Source organism: Erinaceus europaeus, chromosome 10 (assembly GCF_950295315.1).
Source record: "Erinaceus europaeus chromosome 10, mEriEur2.1, whole genome shotgun sequence".
NCBI lineage: Eukaryota > Metazoa > Chordata > Mammalia > Eulipotyphla > Erinaceidae > Erinaceus > Erinaceus europaeus.
The window spans coordinates 75,946,314-75,965,660 of NC_080171.1; the positions used below are offsets into that span (position 1 = coordinate 75,946,314).

Genomic DNA, 19,347 nt, shown 5'->3' on the forward strand with positions numbered 1-19,347 from the left:
TAGATGTGAGTAAATTGAATAAAAGGTCAATTTGGAAGAGGGATGTATCAGAAGACAGCTCACCTTCTAGAACATGAGTTTACCATGTGTGGGGCCTTGGGTTTGAACACTGGCACCATATGGGATCTCTATGGATGGTGGAGAAGTGCTGAAGTGTCTCTCCTCTATTTCTTTTTCTAAATAAAAAAAGTTCTCCAGACTGTTCTGTACCTGGGAGACAGCTCATTAGCACCAGTATGTATAAGGCCCATATGAAAACTGTGACCGCACTCAAGACTTAAACAGAGAACAAGAAAAGCTAGGGTGAACTCCAGAACTCTAAGTGGAGGAGGAGTGTGAGGACTGAGATGGGGCTGGAGACACAGTGCACCATGGTGGAAGAAAATGGCTTCTGGTGGTGGGTGTGGAGTGTAGGCAACAATCATGGAGTTAAAAAGAAACAAAACAAACAAACAAAAAAAACCGTATACATGTGACAACTGTCTTGATCAATGTTATTTCTCCCAGTAAAGTCCTCTTTTATTATTTGAATGATCAAAGTATCTAAACATACTGCATATATATACTTTAAAAGTGTATTTCTCAGGCACCTGCAGTAAACTCTGAAATAGGGTTGTTCTTCTTTGTCCTATAAAAAGAGTAGCACTATTTAAAATGCATATCCCTTGTACAAGTCATAGTGCAAAGAGCTGTGCACGTTATTAAATATGTAAACAGGGCCAGGGAGAGGCACACCTCATTAAGTGCACATATTACCATGTACAGTGGACTCAGGTTTGAGTCTTCACCTGTGTGTGGGGGGGAAGCTTCATGAACAGTAAAGCAGGTCTGTAGGTGTCTTTCTCTCTTCTTCTTTTTAAATATTCATTTATTTATTCCCTTTAGTTGCCCTTGTTTTGTTGTTGTAGTTATTATTGATGTCGTTGTTGTTGGATAGGACAAGAGAAATAGAGAGAGGCAGGGAAGACAGAGAGGGGGAGAGAAAGACACCTGCAGACCTGCTTCACCACTTGTGAAGCGACTCCCCTGCAGGTGGGGAGCCAGGGGCTCGAACTGGGATCCTTATGCCGGTCCTTGCTTTGTGCCACCTGCACTTAACCCTCTGCCCTACCACTCGACTCCCTCTCTTTCTCTCTTCTTATCTCTCCTTCCCTCTCAGTCTCTCTGTCCTATCAAGTATAACAGAAATGTCTTCTAGGAGCTATGGTGGATTCTTAGTGCCAGCACTGAGCCCCAGTGATAACTGTGATGACAATAAAAAAAATAAATAAACCAAAAATAATAATTAATATGTAAGCAATAATTTAAGAAAGACGTTTATAAGGTAGATAACAGTTAAATAGTTTCCCTAAAATCATCCAGCAGAGTTAACTCTTGTATTTTTTTGTCTAACATCAGTGAGTCTGATCTTCCTTATTCCTGTAACTACTCAGCAAATCCTGGTGTTGTTTGATGCCGCTGTCCAGGACCATGTATCTCTGCAAACATCTAACCATAAAATGGAGGAGGAATAGAAGTCATTGTTGAGTAAACTTCTCTTTCAGGACCTTGTGATGAAACTATGAAATCAAGTTTGATCAAGAAGAACCAAGAAGAAAAGAAACGGGTATCTGTCCTGGTGTGCAAAGCAGAGTACCTACCTGGACATTGGCAAAGTCGACTCGGTTGAGGTCGTTGAGCATCTGGTTGATTTGAGATGTGTTCTGAAGCACTGCGCGAGCTGCCTGGGCCAGGTGATTGAGTGACGTGTATCTTCGCAGAGTCTGGGCAAAGGCACTTACAGCGGCAACCTGTGAAGAGACCCAGTTAAATTAGGGTTCTTCCCTGCTTTACTAAAAGAAACCACTGCAATCTTCCAATCTTTTTTTCACCCTTGCCAAATTTTCTATGCTCCCCTTTGATACTTATTTCAAATCTGTTGGTGAAAGAGCTTACTGGTAAATTATAGCATTTAAATCTCTAAACCAAGTATTATTTTCCCTTTGAATAGGTTTAGGTCATGACTAAAACAAACTCCCACATTCTTCGACATCTAAGTGCAGCATAATTAAACTAGTTTTGTAAGGAACTACTCATCTGCAGCAAGAAATTGTGTTGTCTCGAGAGGTAGGAAAAATATTGATTTTTATTTATTTTCTGCTCTGTAGGACAATAAACTACAGGCTAGGATATATATATTTTTTCTCTGAAAAGCCAAACTATACAGTCTCACTCTTTTAAAAAATATATTTATTTATTTATTTACTGCCTCCAGGATTATCACTGAGGCTCAGTGCCTGCACTATGAATCCACTGCTCTCAGTGGTCATTTTTCCTTATTTTAATTTTTTAAAAATTTATTGCATAGGACAGAGAAATTGAGAGAGGAGGGGGAGGCAGAGAGAGAAAGACACCTGAAGACCTGCTTCCCCTGCAGGTGGGGAGCCAGGGGCTCAAACATGGGTCACTGCACAGGTCCTTGCACTTTGTACTATGTGCACTTAACTGGTGTGCCACCACCTGGCCCCCAGCTTCCCTCTTTAACTGGATAAAAATATATACTCTTCAGAGCTTTCTCATTAAGATTCACTCTTAGTACCTTCATTTTACAGAAACCTAAGTATATTAATAATGATATTTGTTAGCAAACATGTAGTCAATTACAGATATAAGTAAAAACAAGAGCACTTTTTCAGAATTTTAGCTTTGGTAAGAAAGCTACCTAGGAAATCTCCATTTAAATCTCACAATCTATTTTTCCAATCTTCTCTATTCAGCTGTGTCCAAGAAAACTTATTTAAACAGACTCCATTGGCCACCTCCCTGATCCTCTGGCTTTTAGTTATTTTGGCCAATGATTCATACTAGTAAGAGAATAAAGGACTGTAAGAAATAGTAGTCAGGGAGGTCGGGCAGTAGTGCAGTGGGTTAAGCGCACATGGTGCAAAGCGCAAGGCCCAGCATAAGTATCCCAGTTCCAGCCACCTGCAGAGGGGTCGCTTCAGGAGCAGTGACACAGGTCTGCATGTGTCTATCTTCCTCTCCCCCTCCTCTCTCAATTTTTCTCTGTCCTACCCAAGAACAACTACATCAATAAAAACAACAATAATAACCAGAACGATAAAAAAGTTTAAAAGAAATAGTAGTCAAGTCACTTATTCTCCTATGATCTGTGTATTTTTCTTTTTCTTTTTTTTTCTTTCCTTTCTCTCTCTTTTTTTCCCCTCCCCTCCCTGCTTCTTTTCCTTTCTTATCTCCTTCCCTTCCCTGCTCTCCTCTCCCTCCTCCTTTTTCTTGGGAGAATCTGCTTTCCTATTTTAAGGCCAGTTTTGGGGTAAGGAGAGGCTATCCTGATGTCATAACTCTTACCTTTTTCCCTTCGGACCTAGGGATGGTTAGGATTTCTGACAGTTGCTAGTAGTGGGATACTTACTATTATTTGCTTTTCTAAACTCTGATTACATCTTTGGAAAGAGGCACTTCCTAAACTCTTTAAATATTCCATCCTTAGGCTATACCATTTATTTTCTACAGGTAGTTGGGATAAATCAGAATACATTAAAAAGTATCAAAGGTATTGCTCACCACTCCAACAAAACTCTAGCTTAATATCTAAATCTCATGAGATCATAGATCTCATGAGCTCTAAAATACATGGTAGATCTAATGAGCAGTTTAACTTATTAATGGAAATATAGTATGATATTATCTTACTAAAAGCATATAAAAAGAAACTGAATGAACACCAAGGATACTCACAGGACAAACGATGGATCTGTTAGATGTGCTAGGACTACGTGAAATTTGGGGAAAGTTCAAATAATCTCAACAACTACAATCACTCATATTAATCAAGTACTAATATGTAGTAGGCACTGTGTTGAGTACTTCATAAGGATTGCCTATTCAGTTCTCATAACTATCTAGTTAGATACATATTATGACTCAAGGAGGTGAAGCAGCTTGTTCAAGGTTACATTGGAGTCACATGCAGTGATGGTATATGAACCCAAGTACTTGGTTAACAATGGCCACAGTCATAACATCATTGTCTCTTCTCTCAGGGCGGATTGCTTTCTCTTAATGAGTATTTGGCTGAACAAAGGCTGCACATCAGTAAATGAGAAATAGTAGAAGGTACGTCTCACCAAGGTAAATCACTCAAATCAATTTTGCAGACAAATGCAATGGCACAAATTGCCTCTGGATTGCTGCCACATTTGATCTGGTAAAACTGGGAAGTGGCACACCTATGGACATCTATTCTTTGATAAGGGGGCCCAAAGTACTAAATGGAGAAAGGAAGTTCTCTTAAATAAATGGTGCTGGGAAGACTGGGTTGAAACATGCAGAAGAATGAAACCTAACCACCTTATCTCACCAGAAACAAAAGTCAACTCCAAATGGAACAAGAACCTGGATGTTAGACCAGAAATTATCAAATACGTAGAGGAAAACATTGGTGGAACACTTTCCCACCTAAACCTCAAGGACATCTTTGATGAAACAAACCCAACTGCAAGGAAGACTAAAGCAGAAACAAACCAATGGGACTACATCAAATAGAAAAGCTTCTGCATAGCCAAAGAAACTATCACAAAAACAAAGAGACCCCTCACAGAATGGGAGAAGATCTTCACATGCCATTCATCAGACAAGAGACTAATCACTAAAATATACAAAGAGCTCAGCAAACTTAGCACCAAAAAAGCAAATGACCCCATCCAAAAACGGGCAAAGGATATGAACAGAACATTCACTCCAGAGGAGATCCAAAAGGCTAACAAACATATGAAAGATTGCTTGAGGTCACTGACTGTCAGAGAATTTCAAGTAAAGACAACATTGAGATACCACCTCACTCCTGTGAGAATGGCATACATCAAAAAGGACAGCAGCAATCACTGCTGGAGAGGCTGTGGGGACAAAGGAATCCTTCTGCACTGCTGGTGGGAATGTAAATTGTTCCAGACTCTGTGGAGAACAGTTTGGAGAAATCTCACAAGGCTAGACATAGACCTTCCATATAACCAAGTAATTCCTCTCCTGGGGATATACCCCAAGGACTCCATAATGCCCAACCAAAAAGATATATGTACACCGATGTTCATAGCAGCACAATTTGTAATAGCTAAAACCTGGAAGCAACCCAGGTGCTCAACAACAGATGAGTGGCTGAGAAAGCTGTGGTATACTATGCAGCACAATGGAATACTATGCAGCTATTAAGAACAACGAACCCACCTTCTCTGACTCATCTTGGATGGGGCTAAAAGGAATTACGTTAAGTGAGCAAAATCAGAAAGATAAAGATGGGTATGGGACGATCCCACTCATACACAGAAGTTGAGAAAAAAGAACAGAAAAGGAAACTCAAAACAGGATTTGACTGAATTTGGAGTAGGGCACCAAAGTAAAAACCCTGGGTTGAGGATGAGGGTGGATGTTCTGCTTTACAGGTGGAGGAGGGTGGGGTGTGGGTAGGGGGCTAGGGTGGGATGGGACACAGTCTTTTAGTGGTGGGAATGGTGTTTATGTACACTCCTATTAATTTGTAGTCATATAAATCACTATTTAATTAATATGAGGGGGAAACTGATTGAATGTCTCAAAATTTTTAATGTACAGACAATAGGCTGAGTCTTCGATATGTTGACTCTCTTAAATTTTAGACCAGGGAGAACAGAAACAAACAGAGGCTCAGCTTTAGAAAAATAACGTCAAAGGACATAAATTATGGTGATGTTGTGTATGATACAGCAAATCCTAACAAAGGGATATTTCAGGGTTAACCCAATTGCCAAATAATGTGATTATAGCAATAACTATCTATTGCCTTCTTAAACCCTAAGACAGTAGGAACCTCCCGCTTCCTCTATAGAGCCTAAATTTCCCCTACTCCTTGAAACTCTAGGGTGGGGCTCACTCTCCTCCATGCTTCTCTCAATCCATACCAAATGATATTGCATCTGCCAATCCCAACCTAATCAACACAAAGAGTACCACCTCAGCATGCTTTACTTCAGACTGTGTTCAGAGACGTCAGTAGTGGAATGTCAACCCTTCAGCCTCATTACTCGGGAGAGACCTTTCCTTTCATAGGATTCTCTAATTCCATTCCAGGTGGTTTACTTCCTAACAAAGTCCCAAAACTTAGATATAGACCAGGTCCCATGAGATAGAGCATATGTTCACATGTATCCATAAATTATATATACCTGAAAGCAGAAATACATAATAGTCTGCAGTGAGTCAATATAAAGTTGATAATGAAATAGTGTCTACTTAGACTTAAATACCCTCCTAACCTACTTCCTATTACACTTCCCTCACTCACTCCAAAGGTAACCTTATCAAAGCAAGGACTGCAAAAGTGAATAAGGGCAAGAGACTGGAATACTTTAAAGATGACTCTTTAGTCACTATCAGGACACCCCATCAGCTGGGACCCTAGTTGGGGAATCCTGAGATTCCCAAACAGACATGATGGGCCTAGACCTCAAATAAATTCCTCTCTCCATTGTTACTGGTAATCTCTATCAAGAACAACAAAATGGACCCCTTTGTGGGCCCCCATAGGACCTTGCCCTCAACTTGAATCAACAATGGTAGAGAATATTCCATCCTCCAAAGGGAGGCTTGACAACATATTCTATGCTACACCTGAGGAAGATGGGTCCTGATATTGGGGCAGCTTGGAACATTCCTACTCATGACTACAGTATGTGAGGTCAGATCTACAGGGATGCAGAAGTCACACAGGCTCCTAAGCTGAATATGGACCTCAGATCAGATACATCGATGAGGTTTATAGTCAACAATATTTATACAACTTTTCAATATTTGAGAGCTATTTACTTCCCTGGTCCAGCCTTCTGGTCCTTTTTCCAGCCATGACATCATCTCCCCAGACCAATAACTTGGATCCACCTGCATATCAGATTTCAGGTTCAGGAAAAAAAAAAAAAAAACTAGTATAGCCACAAGCACTTTGGAATATAACTAAAATACGCCTACTAGCTATTTTCAAAACAGATACCCCCCACCAACTCTTCATCTGAACTATTCCAGCCTTTAGGTTCATGATTAATCAACAATTTGTTTGGATTTCTATGTTAACTCTTTTTTTCAGCCACCAGGTTCCAGATGCCAGCATGATGCCAACCAGACTTCCCTGGACAAACGACCCCACCAATGTGTCCTGGAGCTCTGATTACCCCAAACCCCACCCCACTAGGAAAAGAGAGAGGCAGGCTGGGAGTATGGATCGACCTGTCAACGCCCATGTTCAGTGGGGAAGCAATTACAGAAGCCAGATCTTCTACCTTCTGCATCCCACAATGACCTTGGGTCTATACTCCCAGAGGGCTAAAGAATAAGAAAGCTATCAAGGGAGGGTATGGGATATGGAGTTCTGGTGGTGGCAATTGTGCAGAGTTGTAGCCTTCCTATCCTATGGTTTTGTCAGTGTTTCCTTTTCATAAGAACAGAAAACTGGGAAGGGGTTGGTGCTTGTAGCTGTTGGATGTGCTATCATAAATAGGTATGGTATATCATAATCAAATAGCATCTCTCCTTTTCTTGCTCACTGCAGCATGGAGAAATGTGTACTACATGATGACCACTAGTGTAGCCACTAGCCTCTTGGGATTATAGAACATAAGAAAGGTATTGAGTTGTTGAAAAAGTAATGACACACAGAAAAGCACATCATGACTTTTCTGACAACCCTATACACCTGGCAGGATAGAGCAACTAAAGGCATAACTAAATTTATTCCTTAAATGTAGTGGCTGGAAATCTGGAGAACTTTCAGAAGGCTAGAAGTGGACCCAATGACCTTGCAATTCTTACCCTGGGGATATTTCCTAAGGGACCAAACATACACAGCCAAAAACATTTGTGTACGCCTATATTCACAGTAGCACAATTTGTAATAGCTAAAACCTGGAAGCAACCTAGGTATCCAAAAACAGATGAGTGGCTGAGCAAGTTTTGGTATATATACACAATGGAATACTACACAGCTAACTAAAAATGATGAGTTCACCTTCTTCACCACATCTTGGACAGAGCTTGAAGATATCATTCTAAGTGAGATACGTCAGAAACAAAAAGATGAATATGGGATGATCTCATAGACAGAAGTGAAAAATAAGAACAGAAGGAAAAACACAAACCAGAACTTGGACTGGAGTTGGTCTATTGTACCAAAGTCAGTGACTCTGGGGTGGGTGGAAGGGTTCAAGTCCTGGAACATGATGGCAGAGGAGGACTTAGTGGGGGTTGAGTTGTTATGTGGGAAATTTTACACATGTACAAGCTATTGTATTTTACTGTTGACTTTAAACCATTAATTCTCCAATAGAGAAATAAAAAAAAAATGTAGTGGCTGGAGAAATGGCCCTGTGATAGAATTTAGGACTTGCATGCTTGAGGACCCAGTTTAATTCTTAGCTCTGCATATGCCAGGGCAGTACTCTGGTCTCCCTCTCAATTAATGATATAAATCATAAAGAAGAAGAAGGAGGAGGAGGAGGAAATGGAGGAGGAGGAGAAGTATCTACATTTAAATATCACTCATGGTCCTAGCTCTACTGTCTTGCCAGTAGAGTTCCAGAGCAATAATATAAGGTGGATTTATCAATGAAAGATTTCCTTCTGAGTGTTGGGAAGACAATGCTCCTGCAAATCCTAAGTCAAAGGAGAAAAAAACTGGTTTTCCCATAGATTTGTGGCTACAAGAGTTTCAATCCATCAACTATGTACACAAACTAAAGTCAGTATAGTAGTAACACAAGTCTGCAGTGGATTTTAAAAAATATTTTATTTATTTATTTATTTTAAACTTATTTTTTAAATGTTTATTCATTCCCTTTTGTTGCCCTTGTTGTTTTATTGTTATAGTTATTATTGTTACTGATGTCATTGTTGCATAGGACAGAGAGAAATGGAGAAAAGAGGGGAAGACAGAGGGGGAGAGAAAGATAGACACCTGCAGACCTGCTTCACCACTTGTGAAGTGACTTCCCTGCATGTGGGGATCCAGGGCCTTAAACCAGGATCCTTAAGTCAGTCCTTGCGCTTTGTACCATGTGCGCTTAACCCGCTGCATTACCGCCCGGCTCCCAAAGATTTTATTTATTTATGAGAAAGATAGGAGGAGAGAGAAAGAAGCAGACATCACTCTGGCACATGTGCTGCTGGGGATTGAACTCAGGACCTCATGCTTGAGTCCAAAGCTTTATCACTGAGCCACCTGCCAGACCACTGCAGTGGATTTTTTTAAAGCCAAACATTAGATGGGATCTGTCTAATCTTGCCACGGGGCAGGCACACAGAGTAAACTATAGAATGACTGTTAGAAGGAGGAAAAAATGAAGACTAGAATGTATATTCCTAGATAAATAATTCACAGTCTTGATAAATGCTGATGGATTATGAGGAAACTCTTCACTTGAAGAAATTACTCGATTTACAAAGGCATCTTTTAGTACTACATATTAAAGCATCACAAAAAGCACAACTTCATGTGAAAAGCATCAACTCAAAATACACTGAGTGTAGGAGAGGGTTATGAAACCTATCTTATGATCCAGCAATTCCTTTTCTGGAGATACATCCTAAGGATTCAAAGACACTCATCCAAAAAATTCTGTGTATAACAATGTTCACAGAAACACAATTTCTAATAGCCAAAACTGGAAGCAAATTAGGTGTCCAACAACAGATGAGTGGCTAAGAAAGTTGTGGTATGACTCCATAACACCCAACCAAAAAGAGGTGTGTACTCCTATGTTCATAGCAGCACAATTCATAATAGCTAAAACCTGGAAGCAACCCAGGTGCCCAACAACAGATGAGTGGCTGAGAAAGCTGTGGTATATATACACAATGGAATACTATGCAGCTATCAAGAACAATGAACCCACCTTCTCTGACCCATCTTGGACAGAGCTAGAAGGAATTATGTTAAGTGAACTAAGTCAGAAAGATAAAGATGAGTATGGGATGATCCCACTCATCAACAGAAGCTGACTAAGAAGATCTGAAAGGGAAACTAAAAGCAGGACCTGATCAAATTGTAAGTAGGGCACCAAAGTAAAAACCCAGTGGTGAGGGGTAGGCATGTAGCTTCCTGGGCCAGTGGGGGGTGGGAGTGGGCGGGAGGGATGGGTCACAGTCCTTTGGTGGTGGGAATGGTGTTTATGTACACTCCTAGCAAAATGTAGACATATAAATCAGTAGCTAATTAATATGAGAGGGGGAAATCAATTGTATGTCTCAAAGTTTCTCAAAAGACAAACTGAATCTTTTTAATATATAGGCTATGTATTTGATATGCGGACTCTCTCAAAAGCCTAGACCAAGTAGATTAGAAGCTTCCAATAGCAGAGCTATATACAAGATACTGGGTACTGTCCAGCAAACCATAACAAAGGGACTTTTCAAAGTTAACCCAATTAACAAATAATGTGATGATAATATTAACTATTGAGTGTCTTTTTGAACCCTAAGACAGCAGGAACCTCACATCTTCACTATAGAGCCCCTACTTCCCCCAGTCCTGGAACCCTTGGATAGGGCCCACTTTCCCGTATGCATCTCCCAATCCAAACCAAATAACATTGCATCTGCCGATCACAACCTAACCAAAGCAACGATTGCTACCTCAACATGCTTCACCTCAGAATGTATCCAGAGACTTCACGTGTGGAATGACAACCCTTCAGCTTCATTACTCGGGTGAGACCTTTCCTTTAATAGTACACTCTAATTTCATCTCAGGTAGTTCACTTTCTAACAAAGTCCCATAACCTAGATATACACCAGTTTCTGTGAGAGAGAGCTTATGTGCACACGTATCCATAAACTACTGCAAAATATATACCTGAAAGCAGGACTACACTAGAGTTTGCAGTGAGTACCTCCCTAACACTTCCTCTCCACTATTCCAAGCTTGGGATCCATGATTGCTCAACAAATTGTTTGGCTTCATATGTTAACTCTGTTTTCAATCACCAGGTTCCAGATGCCACCAGGATGCTGGCTAGGCTTCCCTGGATTGAAGACCCCACCAATGTGTCCTGGAGCTCAGCTTCCCCAGAGTCACACCCTACTAGGGAAAGAGAGAGGCAGACTGGGGGTATGGACCGACCAGTCAACGCCCATGTTCAGCGGGGAAGCAATTACAGAAGCCAGACCTTCTACCTTCTGCATCCCTCAACGACCCTGGGTCCATGCTCCCAGAGGGATAGAGAATGGGAAAGCTATCAGGGGAGGGGGTGGGTTATGGGGATTGGGTGTTGGGAATTGTGTGGAGTTGTACCCCTCCTACCTTATGCTTTTGTTCACTAATCCTTTCTTAAATAAAAAATTAAAAAAAAAAATAAATGTGACTTCATACCTAAAAAAAAAAAAGAAAGTTGTGGTATATATACACACAATGGAATACTACTCAGCAATTAAGAATAATGAATTTACCTTCACCTCATCTTGGATGGAGTTTGGAGGAATCCTATTAAGTGAGATAAGTCAGAAAGAGAAGGATGAATATGGGATGATCCCACTCATAGAAGTTAAGAAATAAGAATAGAAGGGGAAACACAAAGCAGACTGGGTTTGGAGTACTACATCAAAGTAAAGGACCCTGGGAAAATGGTGGATTTTTACATCCACTGCAAGGGTTGGTCATGGGGAAACAGACCTTTCGTGATGGGGATGGTGTTAAACAATATTTCTACTAATTTACAGCCTTCCAAATCAGAATTGCCTAGATTTCAGTTCTGATTATATATCCCTTTTGTCTAAGCAATTAGTGTTTCAAATTTACAAACTTGAATTCTGGTACTGGGACTAAATTTGTAAAGCATTTGTAAAAATGACCTTTTAATTTTTTTTAAATTCCCCCAATACTGAGTTACATATAACCTTAGACCAGATGGATTGGAATTATCTGGTCCTGTCAGTATCTAAGATACAGTTATTAGTAGATAACATTAAATGACATAAATCATGGTGAGGTCAAATATAGTAAGGTAAATTCTACCATGGAATTTTCAAGGTAACAAGCTCCCAAGTGAACTGGTTATAATATTAATGACCTACAGGCTTCTTAAACTCTAAGAACGCAAGGAAATTACACATTCTCCTTAAAACCCATACATCTCCCAGTCTTGGAACCTCTGGGACCTTTGCTAGTATTTCTTGATGTATTTCTCTTGATTCCATACCCTGTTATATGGCCCCTGCTGACCTCAACTAAATCAATACAACCAGTGTCACCATGCCATGTTATGTTGCCAGTGCCATTTCACTTTGGATTATATCCAGAGATGCCAAACCTGAGATGTCAAACTTCCGATCCAATAATCTGGTGAGACCTTTCCTAACTCATGGGACTACTTCCTCTTTAGCAAAATAACAGACACTACTATAGACTAGGGCCCAGGGGACTGGGTACATGTATACACATGTCCATAAGTTAGGGACAACTATATAACTCAAAGTAAAAGTGCTTAATGGTTCTTTGTGATTAGACCTAGACCTAATAAGCTTGGCAAGCAAGTAGAAAGGACTAAAGAAAGCACTATAAATTATCCAATCATGTATTTCCTATTTAGGCCTAGACACCCTCCTCCTAACCCTACACTTCACTTCCTTGGACCACTCTTATCTATTCAACTAGTTACACAAAAGAAAGCAAGTAAAATGTTATCTCCTAATCTATTCTGACAGCATTAATATTATTGTTATCCCTTGATAATCTTTAGAAGAAACACTGTATACTGGCCAAGAGACCTACCAGTAAATATATATATATATATATATATATATATATATATATATATATATATGTATGTATATATATATATGTATATATATATATATGAAAGCACATTTATTCTGCCATCGACAACCTTTATAAGATTTATCAAACAAGTACATGCAGTTAAACTTAAGGTTAACTTAGACTCCACTAAAATATGAGGTGTACTTCCTCCCTAACTTGAGGCCAGATCCCACAAACCCAATATGGCTTCTGATACAAGTGACACTCAACACTTTAACAACTGGGAGAAAGTCTAAGCTCATCATGTAAAGAAAGTACATCAAAATCTGGAAAAGGGGAAGAGACTGGCTCACTTAATGATGGCCTTTTTTTGTCATCTGGGGCCCTAGTTAGGGGATCCTTGCATTCCCACATAGATATGATAAAGCTACACTTAACTGTATTAATAAACTTTCTTCAAGTTTGAGAGCTACTCTCTGCCCTAATCCAGCTTTCTAGCCCTATTCTCAACTCTGACTACATCTTCCCAGATAATACTTTTAGCCTACCTGCATGTTAGCTATGAAGGTCAAACAAAAATTACTAAAGTCATGAGTCCCTATTAATATACCTAAAGTAGACTTCCTAGCTTTTCTCCACTTGACAATCTCTAATTTGCTCTATTCCTACTTTTTGGTTCATGTTTATGGTTTAATTTTATTGTTTTATCTTGCTTTGTATTTTGCTGCCACCAAGTTGCAGATGCTACTATGATTCCATCCTCTCTTCTCTGGGCAGATGACCTCACCAATGTGTCCTGGGACTTCACCTCTCCAGAGCCCTACCCTACTAGAGAAAGATAGAAACAGGCTGGGGTTATAGATTGACCTGTTAATGTCTATATCCAGTGGAGAAGCAATTATAGAAGGCAGAAATCCAACCTTCTGCACACCCAAAAGAATGCTGGCCCATAGCCCCCAGAGAGGAAGCAATGTTAGGGGAAGATGACCAGAGGGCTCTCAACTACAATTAGATCAAGACTTGAAAACCCGGAGAGAAAAGAGGAAAAAAGGAAGGGCATTCAGAAGTAGCAATAGGGAGTTGGGCAGTAGCGCAGCGGGTTAAATGCAGGTGGCGCAAAGCACAAGGACCAGTGTAAGGATTCCAGTTCGAGCCCTGGCTCCCCACCTGTAGGGGAGTCGCTTCACAAGTGGTGAAGCAGGTCTGCAGGTGTCTTATCTTTCTCTCCCCCTCTCTGTCTTCCCCTCCTCTCTCCAGTTATCTCTGTCCTATCCAACAACGACAACATCAGTAACTACAACAATAAAAACAAGGGCAACAAAAGGAATAAATAAATATTAAAAATAAATAAATAAATAAAAGAAGTAGCAATAGGTGATGTTGTGACTTAGAAAGGAAGGGAAGGCAGCACCATAAAAAAGGGCAAATGTATATAAATATAAACAGTTATAGAAATAATAGTCAACCCATGTCTGTAACCTTGGGAGAAGTACTGCAGTTTCCAGTGGAGGAAATGGGGACACAGAACTCTGATGGTGGGAAAGGTATGGAATTATACTCCTGTTATCTCATAATTTTGTAAAGCAAAATATATATATATATATATATATATATATATATATATATATATATATATATATCCTTCAGCAGTCAGGAAGGTGAATGAGTAGAAAAAATATAAATGTGAGGCCTTGGGTATGATCCCTATATCACATATACTGGAGTGGTGCTCTGGCTCTCTCTCAATAAAAAAGCAAATATGTAAGTAAATCAAGTGGGAGCTTTGTGAACATTCTTTTTAAAATCTGACAAGGAACCAATCTGACAAGGTTTCTTTAGAAAAGTATATATATATATATATATATATATATATATATATATATATATGACACTTAAAATGCCTCTCTTGTCTCTGTGAAAGGAGAATTATCAACCATGTCTTGTATAAGTTCTTTACTATATGGCTATGAAACATGGCTATAAAATATAAAAATTTATCACATGCCTATAAAATAAAATGACCAGTTTCAAATGGCCTTATTATAACTATAACTTTGCATGATATCATTTAGCAGGGATGACACAAAATATATAGCTCAGAACCTCTTCTTAAATGCAAAAGAAAAACCAAACACACAAGTGTACCTTGGTTTGTATCATTCTCTGTGGAATATTGTTCATAGCATTGGAAAGCCAACCTTCAAGGCTTTTTGCAAAATTTCGAATGGCTTGGGTCAAGGCACCTAAATGTTGAAGAATAAAAGAAAGGAAAACCATACCAGAGAACATTAATCTTTTTACCAGAAGTAAGGGAAAACATGCATACATGACATCTGAAAAAGCACAGAACTTGTCCTCATTGACATGACATTAATAGTACTCCTAACTTCAAAAGTATCTGATAATTATATTTTGGGCTTATAGAGCTTTTGCTTTTACAATTTATTTTCTCCAAATACTTTGTTGGGAAAAGAAAAAACATTCAAGCATTTTTGCTTACAGCAACATATACCAGTTGTGAATATACTTAAGGAATTTTCTATCTGAGACAAAGCAGTTTTCACTAATATCTTGTGCTGAAAAGGCTTTGATTTGTCTTTATAAATCTTTATTTTGATTTTTCAAGCACTTTACCTATTTTATTTGTTTATTTAAGAAGAAAATAATGCAAAGATTTCTCTTGCTCTATGTATCTATCTACACTAGAACATAGCAATTAGAACAGTTATATTTTATACTTGCTAAAAATTAGATTAAAAATTAATATTGCTTAACTTGAAAATTTTGGCTAACTATTCAGTTTCATTTCTCAGATATGGGATCAGTATAATAGAATTATTGTTATAGAAACCAATATTACTAAGATATTTCTAAAATAGTTCATTCCATAGTCTTTTATATGTCTGATATAGCCTGAAATTGGGCTAAGATCCATGAGAGTATGTTTCAAGGTGGTCATAAAATAATTAGAAGTACCTTTATCAGGCATAATTATGATTAGTTTACAAGAAAGCATATGCTTACTGAAACTGTTGTATAGTAAGAGACAAAATTCTTCTCTGGTTCAGTAAGTAATCCTGTCAGTAGCAGTTTACTTAATCTATGTTCAAGACTCCACAGTGTAGGTAGTGGTTTTAGACATTAAATACGTAAGTGTAAGCGACACTCACAACATAAAATTAATCTATAGTGTGGGAGGACATTATAATTTATAGTCTACTATAAGAAACTGTTAAGTTTCATTTTTGTCCAAAGCTCCCAAGAACAATAATGCTACTGATGGAAGTGAATTCCTTGATTAATTTTCTTTCTGTGTTCAAATAAGTCTGATATGTTTCTCATTTCTTTTGTTAAAGCAAGGTTAGAAATGATTTAATTTACTTAAGTTACATGGCAAAATACATATATTATAGTAGTACAATAATAAATCTGATTTTGAGTGATTTATCTTACTTATCAAATGATATAAAAGATACTGAAATGCCTGAATTTTGCTTAGGAAAAATACTCAAGAAGTGCAGACTTAACCATGAGAACATCTCTTAGAAACACTAAGTTGGAAATTTTTTGAGAACTAATCTCTTGAAATTTCCAAAGTATTTCACTTTAGCCAAAATAGGAAAAATAAAGAAAAATATTTCCTATTATATTATGTACTAGAACCATGGAGGGCAAGCATGGATGAAAATGAAAAAGAGTGAAAAAAACTTAATAACCCTTCTGAAAAATTCAGTAAAATTATGCTCAAGGTTCAGTATGACTACCTGCATTTTTCATTTTTCTATAATCATAACAGTCATACAATTTAAAAATCCAAGGATTACATTGAAACATAAATTAATATAGATGTTGGTTTATCTAGGTAAATTTGATCTGAGGGAGCTTAAAAACAAAATGATATTGAATATTTTAATTTTGGGGGGGACTATTTGACATGTTGGGTCCTTTTAATTATGTTTATAATGATACATTTAAAGCATGAAGTTCCTATACAACTTTTCACATTGAATTTTTTCATTTTAAGATAAATGTATTTTAGAATACAGTAGCATCAAGCAGACTTTAAATTGGTGTGATATGTAGACTTTTTTTTGGCTAAAAATGTAATCCCATCTGGACAGTAAATGGTAAGAGTGAAGTACTAGCAGCCAGAAAAGAAAACCATTTTTAGAAATAAAATGAAGTTTCGTCTCTCTACAGGGATATATGTCAGATCAAATTGTACCGAGTGATCCTAACAACTTTTTCTCATGAATGGATGGTCTGAAAGTTAAGACTATTTCAAACCAGACTTGTCATAACTGGCTCGTGATAAATATTAAAGTATACATAATCAGAAGATAGCTACCTAAATTGTACTTTAATTTCTATTTTATTAAGTCTTACTATAGACTAGGACTAAATTTCTAAATATACTTAGTATGGAATCATGTTACTGTATCAGGCAGTGGAAAAACTATAAACCTATATTCATGTGAAAATTCCTACCGTGGCCTCATCACCTGTGGGATGAAGAAACAAAATACCAGATAAAATAAATTGTTTTTTAAATTAAAATTTGCAAAAAAAAAGTCAAGTGTGTTGTGCAATAAAAATTATGAGCCTTAAATTCAACAAAATGCTTGATTTAAATGAGGCAACTGCAGAGTTCACAAGTCAGAGTCATGTGCAACTAACGTAAAAATCAAGTTTTCAGTATTTTTGGTGAATACTGATGTTGTTTGCCTCATAAATGAAAATGAAAATAATGCCTCATAAATGAAAATTCCTGACATCTCATGAAAGATGTGACAAGCTACCATAAGTGGATGGGGTACCCTATGCAACTCATCTTAAACATCTTGAGAGAATATCACTCAGAGCACAGGAAACAAGACAAAACCAAGGAAAATTAAATTCTAGAACACAAATCAGGAAAGTATTTAAACATACTGAAATTTCCATAACAACATCACTTTTGTCAATCAAAAAACCTGATGCAGAATGGAAAACAGTCGCAATTAATAAAAATTGTGAGATTAATGGTACTGGATTTTATTTTTACTTACTTTTATACAAATTTATGTGTGTGTTAATTGATGTTACATACAGGTGCATGCTTATGCATATATTTTAGGTGGCAGGAGATATATGAATTTGTATTTCCTCATTTATTACATTTAGGAAAAAGTATAAATGTGTAAATGTTAATATCTGCACATTCTACTTAGTCTTACTTAAATATATTTTGGAAAAATTTAACACAAGTCCACTATGAATCATGTACCCAAGGTACATGGTAGCCAATTTCAAAAACTGAAAGATTGTTTTTACTTTATTAATGTCACTGTAGAGTGGAAATTCTGCCTCGTTTCTTTAAATGTTAAGGTTACTAAATATGTGCTTATGAAGAGGTAGGAATTAAAGTTTCAGCTGCCTCTAATATAGGTATCTATAGAAGCATTTACATTGACACCTGTAGAAAACAGCTTTGTTTGCCATGAGGTAGTTTAAAAAACTTCATCACTTAAAAAAGTAATCTACCTTATCTATGTAATTCCTGCTTGTTTCATGATGAGAATACAATGCTGTGTAGTTACATTTTTCCCCCTTCTCTCTCTGGAAGTGCAAGTTAACCATTACTGCTAATGGAAATTGCATTTGTAGTTCTTAACATGATGTAGGTGACAATGTAAATGCTTTTATAAAAGAATTCAATTACAGAGGAAACCAAGATAAATTCTTTTTGAATCAAAAGCAACCATGAAAGAGGCAGGCCTTGCAATTACATATTTTTTTAAAAATCGGCTTTACAAAGGAAATTGTGCCCTTGAGTGGGATGGTTTTTAAATGGCTCACTGGTTTAGGAGTGTCACTGTGATTGTCACATCCATAGATTGACTTTTTCTATCAGAAAGAAAACAAAAGATTGGACAGAAATTTTTCTTTTTTTTAACTACAGCTTAGCTCTAGGCTGTTTTCAAGTGCTACTCTGTGTAGCATGTCTTCTGTTTGGCAAATCTAAATTAGTTCAGAATCACTCTAGATTGCAATGCCACTTCCCAGAACTCTCTAGGTGGAATGTATGAGAACAAAAGCATCCGTATTTGTCTGCATTTAACTTACTAGGAATAGGTCTAAGGACGTCGGGGATGAGAATCTCCACCAAAGCCTGGTACATCCCATGGTCACAGTTACACATCCATTTCAGGATAGACTCATGTTTGCACAGAGTTATCAGCTTTGCTTTCGGAAGTCGACTTTCTATTTCACTCAGATTGCTGGTGTGAATAAATGTAGCAAATGAATAGATGGCAAATGAGGATAAAAAAGAAAATGGACTTTAAAAATAGTTTTAGTTTATCAAATTATTACTGAGGTTAGAACTATACCGTCATTGCACTGGTGCCATATGGCTGGATATATTTATACATAGCACTCCCCCAGAGTCACCTCAGCACGTTAATACCTTCTGACTGTATGAAAGGCAGATATGATACTATGATACTAATTCCATGAGGATGAAGTAGTTCTACTGCAGTTCCCCAAATCAATAAATATGGGAGCTATAATGCACACACTGAAATCTCAAGAGA

The 19,347-nt window shown here is 37.8% G+C and overlaps 1 protein-coding gene across 4 annotated transcripts in view; it reads right to left on the bottom strand.

Annotated features, from left to right (window-relative positions):
* Positions 1 to 19,347, bottom strand: part of RFX3 (regulatory factor X3) — a 351,181-nt gene that overhangs the window by 60,207 nt on the left and 271,627 nt on the right. For all 4 annotated transcript variants that reach the window (XM_060199778.1, XM_007525730.2, XM_060199779.1 and 1 more), the window contains 3 exons: positions 18,878 to 19,032; positions 14,918 to 15,015; positions 1,641 to 1,790 (listed from right to left, as the gene is read on the bottom strand). In XM_060199778.1, the coding sequence (XP_060055761.1) occupies positions 1,641 to 1,790; positions 14,918 to 15,015; positions 18,878 to 19,032 (403 nt within the window). The remainder of the gene's footprint in view (positions 1 to 1,640; positions 1,791 to 14,917; positions 15,016 to 18,877; positions 19,033 to 19,347) is intronic.